Source organism: Oryctolagus cuniculus, chromosome 18, assembly GCF_964237555.1.
Source record: "Oryctolagus cuniculus chromosome 18, mOryCun1.1, whole genome shotgun sequence".
Taxonomy (NCBI): Eukaryota; Metazoa; Chordata; class Mammalia; order Lagomorpha; family Leporidae; genus Oryctolagus; species Oryctolagus cuniculus.
In genome coordinates this window covers 59678837-59693779 of record NC_091449.1, presented here as the reverse complement: position 1 = coordinate 59693779, position 14943 = coordinate 59678837, and the positions used below count along the sequence as shown (strand labels likewise).

Sequence of the window (14943 nt, the reverse complement as noted above, 5' to 3'; positions counted from 1 at the left end):
ATGAATTACCCTCCGGGGCGGCCCCTTCCCCGGGCCTCCCCAGCCGCAGGCACCCCGAGGGGAAGGGGCTGAAATGAGTCAAGATGGGCTTCCAGATAAATACAGTGAGAGGGAGAAGCCAGGCCAGGGAGCGTGCGCCGAGTGAGGACACCAAGTACAGAAGAGGTGGAGACGTAATGGAGAATAATTGAGAACAGATGCTGTCGAGCCGATGTCAGAGGAGGACCCAGAGGCACTTGGGCGATGGCACGTCGTTTGTCCGGAGGCCGCCCCACACTATTTGAAGTGGACCCCTGTTGACTTGTGGCACATACTTTTGTGACGGGATGGGGGACATTGATGGCTTGAATTAGAATGGGATTCGAGGTTTGGTGTGTCAGCCCACACCTGTGAAGCTGCCTAGCAGATGCGTTTCCATGTCTCCAGGGAGGGTCTTATGTTAGCGTCTCTCTGTCAGATGCGGCTCACTCACACCTAATAGGATGATACTTGCTTGAGTTCTTCAAGCTTGGAGGCAAACAATAAGGCAGTGAAAACTGGCTGATGTTCACATCACAAGGTTTTCTGGAAATCACGGAAACTGACAAGAATGCAAATTTGCACCTCAAAACCATCCCCTCTGTGAGACCGTGACATGTGATGCAATTTGAGACGCAGCACAGAAAGACCGGTCTATGAAGTCTAATGTGTCTCTGCTGTGAAGACCATGATTCCGGAAACATTGGACTGAATGCAGGGGAAAGTGCATGGGGGATCCAGAATCGCATGTGCTGGGCTGGTGGCATGGTGCACAGGATCAAGCCATCACCTGCCGTGCCAACATCCCTAGTTCAAGTCACAGAAGTTCCGCTTCCAGTCCAACTCCCTGCTACCGCACCTGGGAAAGTGGCAGAAGATGGTCCAAGGGCTTGGGCCCCTGCATCCACGGGGGAGGTGCAGACGGAGTTCCAGACTCCTTGGCCTTGCCTAGACCTGGCTGTCACAGCCAGTGGGGAGTGAACCAGCAGATAGAAGACCTTCCTTCCTCGCTCTCGCACGTTCTCTCACGCGCGCGCGCTCTCTCTCTCTCTCTCTCTGAGTGTGTCTTTCAAATAAATAAAATAAATCTTTGTACATGAAAAATCACATATTCTGAAATCAGATAGCTGTGTGTTCCCGAAGCAAAATGGCCAAGCTTGAACCCTGGATCCCAAAGTGACTCTTTGAACATGCTGCTGCATCCCAGTGATTAAAGTATTCCGTGAACCGTTAGTACAGTTTGTACATTTTTAGTTTATAATCCTGGACATTGTGTTTGCGAGCTTGAGAGACAGCTGTCGGGAGGGTTAAAAGCCCCATGGTCTCATTGTTAGACAGTAGTGAAGAGCTCAGGGCCAGTGTTACCGCTTCACGCTACCTGTGTCATATCGGAGCTGGGATATCTACCTATACTGTTGGAATATTATAGCGTTCTTTTGTAATGTTGTTAGCAATGTTTAAACATTGCATTATTTTTAAAAATTTGTGTCTAAGAGAAGGTTAGGAAGACATTTCTCTCTCTCTCTCTCTCTCTCTGCTTCTCCTCTCTCTGTGTAAATAAACCTTAAAAAAAAAAAAAAAAGAATAAGAAGGTTATATAGAGAAGGAGCACCTGTCCACTGGTTCGCTCCTAAAATGCTCTCGACATCGAGGACTGGGCCAGGCCAGCGCTTGGAGTGGGAACTCAGTCCTGGCCTGCAGCATGGGTGGCAGAAAGCCAGTCCCTGGAGCCAGCCTCGCTGCCTTGCAGGTCTGCGTTAGCAAGAAGCTGAAGTCCGGGGGCAGGCCTGAGCATCAGTGTGGAGCCCACGTCCTCTGATACGGGGTGTCTGTGTCTTAGCCGGTGCTGTCGCTGCTGCACTAAGAGCCTGGCCTGCTTTCTGTTTTAAATGAGAGCACAGTGAGTTTCCTGGCACACAGAGAACGTGCAGCAGGTATTGTTAGTACTGTTTTTAAGCTATCACATGGATTATTGAGGATTAGGCACCAGTCTTTTAGCAGGAATCAAATAGACAGCTGGTCTGTACAGTCTATCTATAAACATTTGATTTTTCTGAGAACATTACATGAACTTCTTCAATTAAAAAAATGAAAAAAAAAATACAACAAAACTAGTTAGAGGAATCTGTGGCTTTCATGTTAAAAATTGAAAGTGAGAGCAAGCAAAAAAGAAAGTCTGCGCAAGATGACTCCAAGTGTCCTTTGTTTTAACTTGAGTGCCCCAAGCAGAAGCTGCACCCCCTTCCTTCTGAGGGCTGTGGTAGATTCCAGCTCCGCCCCTCACCCTCACTCAGGATCCCCCGCCCCACCCGACAGTCTGTGGTTTTCCAACGTGAGAAGCTGTAAATTTGATAACTCCGCAGCCGTGGTCCAGAGCTGCTGAGTGTTGTGTCTGGAGTCAGGTGGTTCCTGTGTTAAAGGTAGACATTAAACAGTTCTGCCAAGGACCTGGAAGTGTTTAAGGAGGGTGCTTTACAGCTGGGAATGAGAGAGTCAGTGCCAGTTGGCTGGGAAATTCTCTGGACTAAGTCCAGCTAAGTAGACGGAGCTCCTGGTGGTCTTTCCAAATGTGTGCATTTAACAGCTCAGCTGTGCCGTCTGACATGTGGCATGGGGTGGCTCGGAAGTGGCAGTACCGTGACGTCGTCCCAATGTCGAGAGCTGTACAGTGCTTCTGAGACCTGGGGAGTGTTTGGGTTCTTCCGTTGTGCGGAAAATGGCAACGGACTACTCTCGCTGTGGTCACTGAGATGTTTTCAAATAGGTGTGAATGATGGGAGCTCTGATTTGCAAATCGGGTAGCACCTGAGACCTGTGCCCCAGCATTCAGAGAGGAAGCGAGGACCTCAGCTGTGTGCTGTGCACGCAACTCCCCAAGCATCTCCTGCGTCCCAGGGGAGAAGCTGTCTGCCGCTAAGGTGATGGTGATGGTCCCACGGAGGTACTGGGGTATAAATAAGGCCACCTAATGGGGTGCTGCCACCCTCATCTACGAAGACAGGAAGAAGTCATTGTCAGAACACAGAGCCAGTGGGAATTTGAAAAGAAAACTAATTGTCTCTTAGAACTGATCCAGGTGAGAAACCGTGGACCTTCAGTTTGGGCCAGGCTGGCTTTGTGGGTGTGGGACCTGCAGTGGTAGGAGACTTGGTGCTCAGAAGGATTCTCTGTTTGGTTAAATGCGCCATTACTGCTGTCTGGAAATTCTCAACTTACATAAGGGACCTTGTACCTTGATATTGCAGAAATTTATACCAATTATGTAGCTTTCCTGATAGCAGAATTGATTTCTTAAACGTAGTTCAGCCTTTTGTTGAGAAGAGGGATGAAGGAGAGGTGTGCAGAAATGCTAGTCACGGGTCTATTTCCAAAGGATTAACTCTGCTCAGGCATCAGATAGGAAGAGATAGGATGACAGCTGTGTGCATGGTTGGCAATTTTTCTCCTCAATATAGGAAAAGGAATGCAAGGTTTTCATGATGGAGAAGTAAATAACACAGTGTGATAACTGACACATCCTCATCCTTGGTATGGATGGGCTTGGCTGGCCTATTTGTTTAACTTCTTACTTCCTTTAAGAAGCCTTTATGAGTTGATGTGAGAGTAAATTCTTAGCTTGCTGCTGGTTTCTATAAATATTCTCTTGCAGCCTACATAATTACACACATAAAACCATGTGTGAATTTATAGCTACAAAGACGTGAAAGTCAGCTTTGAGTTATTTGGCTTTGTGAAGCTGAGACCCTAGATTCCCTTATGCATTTAGTGAGTGCATTAGTATGTGCAGCAAATAAAATATAAACGGCACGTTGTGTATGCCACTGGCTGTAGAACTGTATTGGTCATACACACATAAACACTCACAAATAACTAGCTACTATGCATTTTATGAGTTTGTAATTTAAAAGTGCATGTTCCTGTGAACATTTACAGTAAATTCTGTCAGTTACTTTTCTTCTTGTTTTTGGCTGTAGTCATAGTTTTTTTTTTTATTACTTTGAAAATGGGAAGTGGATTTGTTCACCCTTAGTACTATGGAATATTCTATTCAGTGCTTTTCCGACTTGCAGCCTCCAGAATTTTACTTTTCTGTTCTGTGAATCTTTGCGTGTTTTCATGTCAATTGTAAGGAAGGAAAGGAATACAATAGAAGTTTTTCCTGGAGAGGAAAGAAAAATCTTCAAGGAAAACTCGACTTCTCTTTGTTGGTTTTGTGGCTTCTTGGATGTGTGCCGGACCACGTGAGAGCCACAGAGGGGCTTTCGGTGGTCGTGCAGTGTTCCTCCTCCGTTGTCACAGAAGCCTTTGCCTTCCCTTTGCCCGTCTCGCAGCACTGTTGAACCTGCTCAGCAAATGTCGCTGTGTTGTTTTCTCCTGTAGGTCTCCCCGTTGTCACCTTTGATGGGCAGCTGTTCACCTCCCTCCAGAGTTGTCAGGGCCTTGACCCAGGAAAGCATAAGACGGATGAGGGCACATCAGAGCAGCAGCAGTACATGTGCTCAGACAGGAGGCAGGCCCAAATGAAACGGAATGACGTTTCCTGGCCAGAAGTTTGGGGTGGCCCTGTGGTTCTGTTTGAGCCAGGACAACTCAGCGGACAGGTTGCCATTTCATGAGATAGGGCTGCGGAGCTGACTTTGTGGGGACAGGGAAGACCGTGACTGGTTCAGTGGAGATGTTGATAGTTGTCTTTTAAATATTCAAATGGAGACACTGAGTGGGCAGTTGAATACGTGAATATGGAGGCTGGAGCCTAGGATTCATCATAGCTCTGCATCTCCATGTGGTAGCCGTCAGCTGTGCATGGTTACTTACGTCTGCATTTCAATGAAATTCAGTTTTGTGTTTTGGTCACACTTAGCACGTCTCGGGTGCTTGCTGGGCACATGTGGCTCGTGTCTACTCTACGGAGCAGTACAGAATGGTGGTGTGTGAGCCCACTGCACAAAGTCCTCCTGGAGAGTGCTAAGGCAGAGTCAGCACTCTGGCAGTGGTCCCCACCTACGCTGAACTTCAGCCACAGGCCTAGCTGACAGCACCTGCTGGAGTGGGTATAGGTAAACAGGAACTGCTGAGAAGCTGGACTTAGAGGTACTGAAGAGGAGACAAGGAGCATTCAGCAAAAGACGCCAGAAGCTAAAAGCAAGGAGGTTGGAAAAAACTGGAGGACATAGATTTCTGGTAGGGAAAAAGTGATCAGCTATGTCTAATGGTGGTGACTTGTTGAGTAAGATGAGGACTGTTAGCTACTTGCATCTGAAATGTGCACTTGAAAGAGCAGTTCCCAGGATGCCCAAGGAGCACCTTATTGGGAGGACTGAATGAAGAAACGTGGAAACAGGGCAACTCTTAGAGGACTGTTAGAAGTAGAAAAATGAGACTTGATCAGCAGGACGTGTGGAGTTAATTCTTTTTAATTAGGAGTAGATACATGACAGCATGTTGGGATGTTAATGGGAAGGACCCATTGGACAGGGGCATTTCAGAGAGGCTTCTGAGATGGTGCCAGCCATGGTGGTGATGTGCTGGAGTAGGTGAGAGATGGAATCCGTGTGTAGGGAAGGAGAAGACTTGGACAGGAGCCGGGAAGGGTCACGCTTGGTAACAGAAGGGGAGGAGGAGCCCACGAGTACAGATGTAGACATGGCCTTGACAGTGGGTGACTATGCAAACTGTCCACTTACTACAGTCCAATATGCAACCATGCCCACCCCCAAAAGTGTTAGTTTCAGATACTGCTTGAATTGAAGCGGAAATGAAATGGAAATATCAAGCAGCATCAAGAGTATCTTCTGGTCACAAGAGTTCTCTCAAAATTCTACTTTGACTATTAATAAAGCTTTCGTTTCTATGTTTACTTAGTATCACATAAAACAGTAACAGACACACTGGAGAAATTCCAAGTAAGAAAAGCGTAACACTGATTCAAAATGAATGAAATGCTGTGTAAAGTTGAACACAGGATTCCAAGAACCAGTTGTAGGAAATGCAAAGTCCCAGAAGATCTTCAAAGACTCCCAGGACTTTGAGTTTGAGAGTCTTTCATTGGCAACTCATGAAAACTCGGTATTTGTTGAAATGGTACTGTTCTGTTCTGTTTTGTTGTGCTTTGGAGGGGGGGTAGGGCATGCAGATCCATCCGTGAACATGTTGATTGTTCCTGGGGAGCACCTCCCTTGATTTTCTTGGCACCTTGAAATAACATCCATGCCCTGGAAACTCAAGAGTGAGCCAGAATTTTTCTGGAGGCGCTTAAGCTAATAGCCAAGTGGAAACCATTTGGTAGCATCCTAAAGAGAGATGGGGTATAACAGAGGTCCTTGAATAGCTCCCACTCTCTCCACTGTAATTGAGGTGGGATCCCACCAGACAGAGATAGAGCCAGGGGTTCCTATTTTTAACTGGCAATCAACTTTGTGTTTTGGGCACGAATGCCCAGTTCTGGTGGTAAAGAATTTCCACAAGACTCATGGGGTGGGGGAGAAGAAGAAAAAAAACAGCTATTTATATCCATGGTTTGAGCTGCAAAGAAAAAAGAAAAAAAAAAGATCAGTTAAGAAAAGAGGGCATCAAGGAGACAAATGCTTTGTGTTTGCCCACATAAAAAACAAGGTGATACACTGCGTTGTTGAGGCTCATTTTTGTTGAGCTGTTATTTAAACTCATTCCCTAGGCACTTGAGTGATCTTACCCAAATTCTCTGTCCTCATTTTTTCTTTCACTGAAAAATAAGGCAGCTACATGACAGAGTTGCTAGAGGAATATTTTTACCCAGTGCATGGAAAATGCCCAGCGGAGGGCCTGGCACCTGGGAGGTGTCCGATAAGTGACTGCTCTTATTTTAGTGGTAAGACCTCATAGGACTGAACCGATTGCACTATATGTCTTACCAATCCCTGGTTCTGGTCATACTTCTCTTTACTTACCTGCATATCTAGGACATAGTGGATAGACACATTCTCTTTGGATACATTATCACTGGAAGAATTCTTGGAAGCCCACTGGGATTCCAGCGTTGATGGTTGTCACCTCCAAGTGGGGCACTCCGTGGTGCTGGGGTGCTTCTCTTGTGCCCCTGCTTCTCCTGGTACCCAGGATGAGCTTATCAGATGTGACTCAGGATAGATCATCAGTGTGTATTTACGTAGATGCGGGCTTAGCTGCTGTCTATGGCGTAGCACTATGTGTGCCATACTAGGCTTTTAGGTTAAGATTGAAATCCAGGCTGGCGGTGCCGGCACCCCGGGTTCTAGTCCCAGTTGGGGCGCCGGGTTCTAGTCCCGCTTGCTCCTCTTCCAGTCCAGCTCTCTGCTGTGGCCCAGGAAGGCAGTGGAGGATGGCCCCAGTGCTTGGGCCCTGCACCTGCATGGGAGACCAGGAGGAAGCACCTGGCTCCTGGCTTCGGATCGGCACTGCGGGCCGGCCGTAGAGGCCATTTAGGGGGTGAACCAATGGAAGTAAGACCTTTCTCTCTGTCTCTGTCTCTCTCTCTCTCTCACTCTCTCACTGTCTAACTCTGGCTATTAAAAAAAAAAAGATTGATAATTATTGTTCCTTCCTTTTAGTATGTATAAGGCTTTATTAATGGGATACCTAGAGTTGAAAGTTGTGGACTTAGGGTACTACTTAGGTGCTACTTTTTAGCAACTATCTAAATCATGGTTTTGACCATAGGAAAGTATGCATTTTAAGGTGTCATGGGAAAAATTAGAAAAAAAAAACACAGAAAACATACTTGGAAATAGTGAAGTAAACCAACTGAAGGTCCAGATGTCATCATGCTTATATCTTGAAAATGTTCAACAACATTTCTGGAATTCCAGGGTCTGACCTGTACCTTGATCTCTGATTTTATTTTATACTGCCCAGATTCTGATGCAAGGCAAAAACCCAGGGATAGCTTGGAAGTATGCACTTCCCAAGACCGTGAATGGAACGCAGCAAGCCACAAAAAGACACCACCACGCCTGGAGCACCGTGCACTCAGATTGCTCCGTCTCCTGCGGTGGAGGTAGCTGATTTGCTAATTCTGTCTTCCAAGTGTCCCTCTCTTCTTAAAACAGATTCTTTCACTCCAGCTGCGTGCAGGATGGTTTAAATAAGCCACCAAAGCACTGTCTTTAATAGGAACCAGCACTGTAAAAAGCCAGGGCCACCATACCGCTTGAGGATGTTCCTATGTAGATAGGAACCAATTCTTACAGAGTTCCAGTCAACCACAGCCAGGGTTCAAAAAGTACACACATGAAACTTATGAGAAAAATGTACGAAATACATTCATTTATAGATCAGACAGTACATCAAAAAGCTCCTGAAGAACTGAATTAAAAGACAAGTTTCTGTTGGTGCAAAATATTTTGAAACCCCTGCGTCCTTTTTCCATATGTGTATTTTCCATGGAATTTTTGAAGACCCCTTGTCTAAAACAGATTGGCAACTCTAATATATATATATATATATATATATATATATTTTTTTTAACTTTTGGTTTACTGCTGTTGTTAATAAACCTCCCACTGGGACTTAGAGAAAGTAGGGCCACGCCAAGTGAGAACATAGAGAAAACAAACTTGAAACAGCCATCAATAACACAGTAGGTACCGTGTGGCCCCATCTCTCCGGGAGAAGGGCAGCGGAGTCTCTCAGTAGGGAAATCGATTAAGACTGAGAAATACTCCTTGGAAAGACGGAACAGCAGTTACGGTCCGCTCCACAGCAGAAAGAGAGCGTTTTAGATGGCAGATACAGCGCGTATTTTCGGGCGAGTCCGTCATTGCCATAGTTATTCTTTTGGGAGGAAGAATGAAAGCCCAGGAACAGGTCCAAGAAAGCAAAGTGTGATGTTTACTCATTGGCTATTTTTCAGAGTGCCCTGGGGCCAGGGGGTCTTCCTAATGGGTCTGCCCCGCTGAACAAAATGAGCCCTGTCAGAATCAGAGACAGCAGAGGTAGAAAGAGATGAAGAAATTCTTGTCTCGAAGGCCCATCTTACGGTGCTCATGGTAACTAATAAAGTAGGAGGCAGTAGTTTTAAAATATGCACACGTATGGAAAGCAACATTAATGTGCTTTTGTTAATGGGCATTTGAAAAGTAGTCCTGGCAAACTCTTTATATAGCAGCAGTCAATATTAATTCTTCTTAACATTCTATTTTATCCTATCCATAAGAAACACGTGCGTTTGACACATTTAAGAATCCCTTTGTATTTATTGGGAGTGAACAGAAATCTTGCTACAGACAGTACAGATCCGCCTTCTGTTCTTTTCCGTTCAGTCTTAGATCGTGAGCCGCTTTTCCGGAGCACGTCTCCAATAGCTAGTGCTTGCTGTTCCTGGGAGAGCACGGTACCTTGGGGAGTGCAGATTCATTTCCCATTGACAGGGAATGAATCCAGCCAAGGGGAGGATGAGGGGGAAGTATGTTGGGGAGTTGCCCCCAGGCCTTCATTTTGCCATCCCTGCCCACAAGTCACCGTTAGTGATACGTACTAGGTATGAGAGAAGACAAGTCTGAAGGAGAAAGTTCTATGGAGCACACTATTGACTGTTGGATTTTTTTTTTTTATTTTGTGTATTTGAGAGAGTGACAGAGATAAATGGAGACAGACAGAGAGCGGTCTTCCATCCGCTGGTTCACTCCCCATATGGTTGCAACAGCCGGCGCTCACCTGATTTGAAGTCAGGAGCTTCCTCCAGGGCTTCCATGTGGGTGCATTGGCCCAAGGACTTGGCCATCTTCTTCTGCTTTCCCAGGCTGTAGCAGAGAGCTGGATCAGAAGAGGAGCAGCCGGGACTGGAGCTGGTGCCCATAAGGGATGCTGGCGCTTCAGGCCGGGGCACTAACCCACTGTGCCACAGCGCTGGCTCCTGGAATTTCAATGTGGCTTTGATGAAGCAAACCTGTTACAACCCATAGAGTTGGACTGACTGCTAATAGTCACAGCAGGACTCACTTTTCGGTCACCTTTCAGGTTGCATTTTAAAGGAGAATATCATCTAAACAGAAACAAAAGAGTTGTAGCATTCCTCTGTAAGAAGCTAAAAAATAAAATTATTTACAAAAGAAACTATATTTCTGCTCAGTCCCAAAATGAAAATTGACAATAAGGCAGTGGGGTGCCGCTCAACAAACAGAGCAGAGAGTCCTGGCCCCGAGGCATGAGTAGGCATTCAGTGAGGTCAGCTGTGTGCATCACGCACTCCCTTCTGGGAAGAGGCTTCCTGGCAAATGCGTTCTAGGATTTTCCACCCCTGATGTGCCAGTGGTTTTTTCTTTAAAGAGCATTTTGGGTTGGATGTATGCAGTGTAGTTGCAGTTTATTGAAAGGTGCTCCTTTAGCATCCCTCCTCTTGCGAGAGATTGGATTTATCAATGTTGGCCACTGAACACGCCTGCACTAAGAATCTACATGTTGAATCATTAAAATGCAAAATTTGTTTATCAGGAAAATGGAATTCACCCTACAGACTTGATGAAAATGAGCTGTTTCCACAGACTACTTGAATTGTTTGTCTCTTCAGTCAAATGGTAGACTGCAGGTGGATTCAAAGCTAAACCTGCAAAGCAGATGGAGTCGGGTCTCTGCCATCTTCACGTTGTCATTTCTGATGTCTTACCAGGTTACGTAACTGTAAAGGCCATTTGCTTACGAGATCAAAATACCCAAGTCAATTCCTCATTCTGCAATGCAAGAACCAAGCCAGCCACTGAACCCAAACCTTGCAACGCTTTCTCCTGCCCAGCCTAGTAAGTCCCGTGGAAGTCTCTCTCTGTTTCTGTGTATCCTTGTATGCCTTTCTTGCTGGTGTGAGATAATGAAAATCCACATCAACACGACTTTGTGATGGAAAGTGATTCAAAGGGAGCTCCAACACCTAAAATAGTCATAGAAGAAGAAAGATAGTTGAAGTGGAAACATCTGATTTGAAAACACAAATTTGGGCCAAACACGCACTTGGGCTATTGCAAACCCAACCTTGGGGTATTTTAAAAATCCTTTACATAGAGAGCTCTCCTCCTGAACGTAATTAAACACATATTTAAATGATAAAGAATCCTATTATAGTTCAATGTACGTGTGGTTGTATGCTTAACTTTTCATACAAAACATCCAAGCATTTAAAAATGAGAACACTGTGCAATCCGTGAAACCCCAAAGGCAAATTACACAGTAGCAAGACACAAAATAAAACGAGAATGCCAAGTGGTGACACCCCCCCGGTGATGTCCTGATGGGGTTTGTTCTTGGATTGATTTCAGCCACATTGTTGTCTGGACACTAATTTTAAGTCATCTGCCCCGCCAAATGGAGTCTCTTCTTCCGCCAAACATGTTTATAAAGAACGGCCAGAGTTTCTTTTAGGCCAGCGTTAAGTTCGCCAGTGCTTTAGAGCATCTTAATAAGTGGTGTTTGGTTTGTGGCGATGCCATCATGTTACACCGTCTTTTTTTCTTTCATGTTTACAGACTTTTTCCTTGTAACTAATCGCGTATTTGTCATCATCGTTTGGGGTTTCAGCAAGCCCGCAGTCTCAAAGGCCCAGCTGCCAACCAGTTTTTGTCTTAAGGTCTGGAATTGGCTCCATCCTGAACAGAGAGGAGACAATGAAGCAGCCATTGTCCTTTTCTGCTAGGAAATATCTGGTTTTTAAAAATGCCAGCGGCTCTGAAATGTGATGGCCAAATACTGTTACTGACCTTTGCGGAATAACATAGCCTTTAGGTGGCGGTGGTGTGAGAATGTGTGTGTGTGTGTGTGCGTGCTTATGTACATGTCAGGGAAATCAGTACGCTGGAACGGTGAGCTGGGATTTTCCGGATTTGGAGCCTCGTGCCCGTCGGTGGTTATTCCAGCAAACCAAAGAAAGGGGCAGAATGACATGCTCACGTGCACATCCCTGAGAAGGGAGACAGTGGAGGCCATGCCTAGCTCTTCCAACGCGTACATGCAGAAACGGTGTTTTGTGCTATCGAGAACAGCCCCCTTGCAATGTCCCTCTAGCACAGGAGTGGTGACACAGGAAGGCTCTTCTGCTCCCTTGTTCTCCAGCTGGGGATTGATTTCTCAGCATTTTCTGCAGGAGTAGTGGGCCCTTGTAGAGCCTCGTCTCTCCACTGATGGGCTCGAAAGAAAGGTTTGGCTCTCAGAGTACTAGAGCCCAAGGATAAAGTAACTGTGTTACTTTTTCAGGTCGGTAGGCCAGTCCTGACCTGAGAACTGGAGGACACAGCTGAGTAGCTGTTAGTTCCTGCCATCAAGGGAAGGGGTAGATTATCAAGAAATAGTGGAGAAGCAGTGTAATGTTTTTATATTTAAAAAAAAAATGGGGCCGGCACCATGGCACACTAGGTAATCCTCCACCCACGGCACCAGCATCCCATGATGCCATGTTGGTGCCGGTTCTAGTCCCGGTTGCTCTTCTTCCAGTCCAGCTCTCTACTGTGGCCTGGGAGGGCAGTGGAGGATGGCCCAAGTGCTTGGGCCCCTGCACCCGCATGGGAGACCAGGAGGAACCACCTGGCTCCTGGCTTCAGATTGGCGCAGCTCCGTCCGTTGTGGCCATTTGGAAAGTGAACCATCAGAGGAAAGACGTGTGTCTCTCCCTCTCAGTGTCTGTAGCTCTGCCTGTCAAATAAATAAATAAAAATCTTAAAAAAAAAAATAAGGGGTAAAATGGAGAGTGTAGGGATCTGGAATGTGAGGTGTAGGAGGAGTGGGTAAAGACGAAGCTAGATGAAGAGTTAGCCTGGAGCTCAGTGTGCAAGGCCACACATGTCAGGCCAAACCTCTGTGTTGGGCTTCCTCTAGTACAAGTTCATCAAATGTGTCACATGAATGAGAGAAAAAACTTGAGTTTGGTAGACAGAATGCCTTTTTATTTATTTACTTGAAAGTTACACAGAGAAGGAGAGGTAGAGAGGTAGAGAGAGAGAGAGGTCTTCCATCCAATGGTTTACTCCCCAGATGGCTACAATGGCTGGGGCTGTGCCAGTCTGAAGCCAGGAGCCAGGAGCTTCTTCCTGGTCTCCCATGTGGGTGCAGGGGCCCAAGGACCTGGGCCATCTTCTACTGCTTTCCCAGGCCACAACAGAGAGCTGGATAGGAAGTGGAGCAGCCAGGACTCAAACCGGCACCCATATGGGATGCCGGCACCATAGGCAGAGGCTTCACCTACTGCACCATGGTGCTGGCCCCCATTGAAGCCACTTCAGTGTGGGCTTCACAATCTATAAAGGAACAGTTAGTCTGAGTCGTTCTTAGTGGTGCTAAGGTGGAGCTGCGGCTTTCGTGGGGTGGCAACCTTTGGTAGCAGCTGCCTCGGAACTGACAACACGAAGTCTCAGCCTCTCTGAAGGTGATTTTCTCTTCTCCCTGAAAGCTGGATGCCGGGTGAGTGGAGCGTCTGCAGCAAGTCCTGCGCGGGTGGCCAGCAGAGCCGAAAGGTCCAGTGCGTGCAGAAGAAGCCTTTCCAAAAGGAGGAGGCCGTGCTGCATTCTTTCTGCCCAGTGAGCACACCCACTCAGGTGCAAGTCTGCAACAGCCAGGCCTGCCCTCCCGAGTGGAGCCCTGGGCCCTGGTCCCAGGTAATCGAAAGGACGCGGAGTCCTGGCCTCATTCGCTGTTCCCTGGGGAAGGTGCTGAACGTGGAGGTGTGGGTCCTGCCTACCAGGCCCTCGGCCGTTGGTCTTCCGGGGAATTGCACGGTGCTAGCGCGATACCTAGGCATCTGCAGTTGCCGAGTGTTTTCAGTGATTCTTATGAGAACTGAAGCTTGGGAGCCCCTGTGGGAGAGTTTAGCTTCCTCCCCAGAGGCTGCCGGTCAGAGTCTGGAGGCCATTACGGCTGGACTAAGCTGTAATGGAAATGGCTGGGAAGGATCGGACGGTTTGAGGACAGGTGTCTAACGCGGCTACTGAGCTCTCCAGAGTCGATGAAAACCACAAGGAATGATGCACAGGAAGTGTTTAATTCTGGTTCCAATGAGAAGGAGAGTGAGAAGAGAGAGAGGAGTTGGGCGTCAAGTTGGCTTTTCCAGAGCCTCCTATTGAAAGGCGCGATGGTGGGGGTGGCGTGAATCCACCTGTCATTCCCAGCTGCAGTGTCCCGTGCAGGTAGCAGCTCGCCCTCTGCGAGGCCAGGGAGGGTGAGCAAGGGCTGGCGGAGCCAGAAAAGGAAAAAAACAATGAAGAAGTCGTCATTGGAATGAGGAAGGCACGTTTCAGCCATGCTTTCCTTTTGGTACATGATGTTCTGAAAGGTGCTGAATTCTGAGGTCAGCGATGCACTGGCTCATCCGCCACAGAGGTCAGAGGAGGGCCTTTTTTAAAAAAGATATTTTATTTGGGAGGGGAAAAAGAGGGCCGGTGCCGCGGCTCACTAGGCTAATCCTCCACCTGCAGCGCCAGCACCCCAGGTTCTAGTCCCGGTCGGGGCGCCGGATTCTGTCCCAGTTGCCCCTCTTCCAGGTCAGCTCTCTGCTGTGGCCCAGGAGTGCAGTGGAGGATGGCCCAAGTGCTTGGGCCCTGCACCCCATGGGAGACCAGGAGAAGCACCTGGCTCCTGGCTTCGGATCAGCGCGAAGCCCCAGCTGCAGCATGCCGGCCATTGGAGGGTGAACCAATGGCAAAGGAAGACCTTTTTCTGTCTCTCTCTCTCTATGTCCACTCTGCCTGTTTAAAATAAAGGGAGTGGGGGGAAAGAGAGAGAGAACAGCTTTCATCCCCTGGTTTGGCCTCCAGATGGCCACGAAACCTCAGGCTAGGCCCGGCAGAAGCCAGGTGTTTCTATCCAAATCTCAGCCTTTGCTTTCCTGGGTGCCTATGCAGGGAGCTGGATTGGAAGCAGAGTATCCAGGGCTCGAACTGGTGCTCTGATGTGGGATACTGGCATTGCAAGCAGTGGCTTCACCTGCTACACCTCAAC

The 14943-nt window shown here is 47.4% G+C and overlaps 1 protein-coding gene across 2 annotated transcripts in view; it reads left to right on the top strand.

Annotated features, from left to right (window-relative positions):
- The window catches only part of ADAMTS18 (ADAM metallopeptidase with thrombospondin type 1 motif 18), a 157561-nt gene that overhangs the window by 131439 nt on the left and 11179 nt on the right, over positions 1 to 14943 (top strand). For both annotated transcript variants that reach the window (XM_051847029.2, XM_017342378.3), the window contains 3 exons: positions 7888 to 8029; positions 10640 to 10766; positions 13400 to 13604. In XM_051847029.2, coding sequence (XP_051702989.2) covers positions 7888 to 8029; positions 10640 to 10766; positions 13400 to 13604 — 474 coding nt within the window. The remainder of the gene's footprint in view (positions 1 to 7887; positions 8030 to 10639; positions 10767 to 13399; positions 13605 to 14943) is intronic.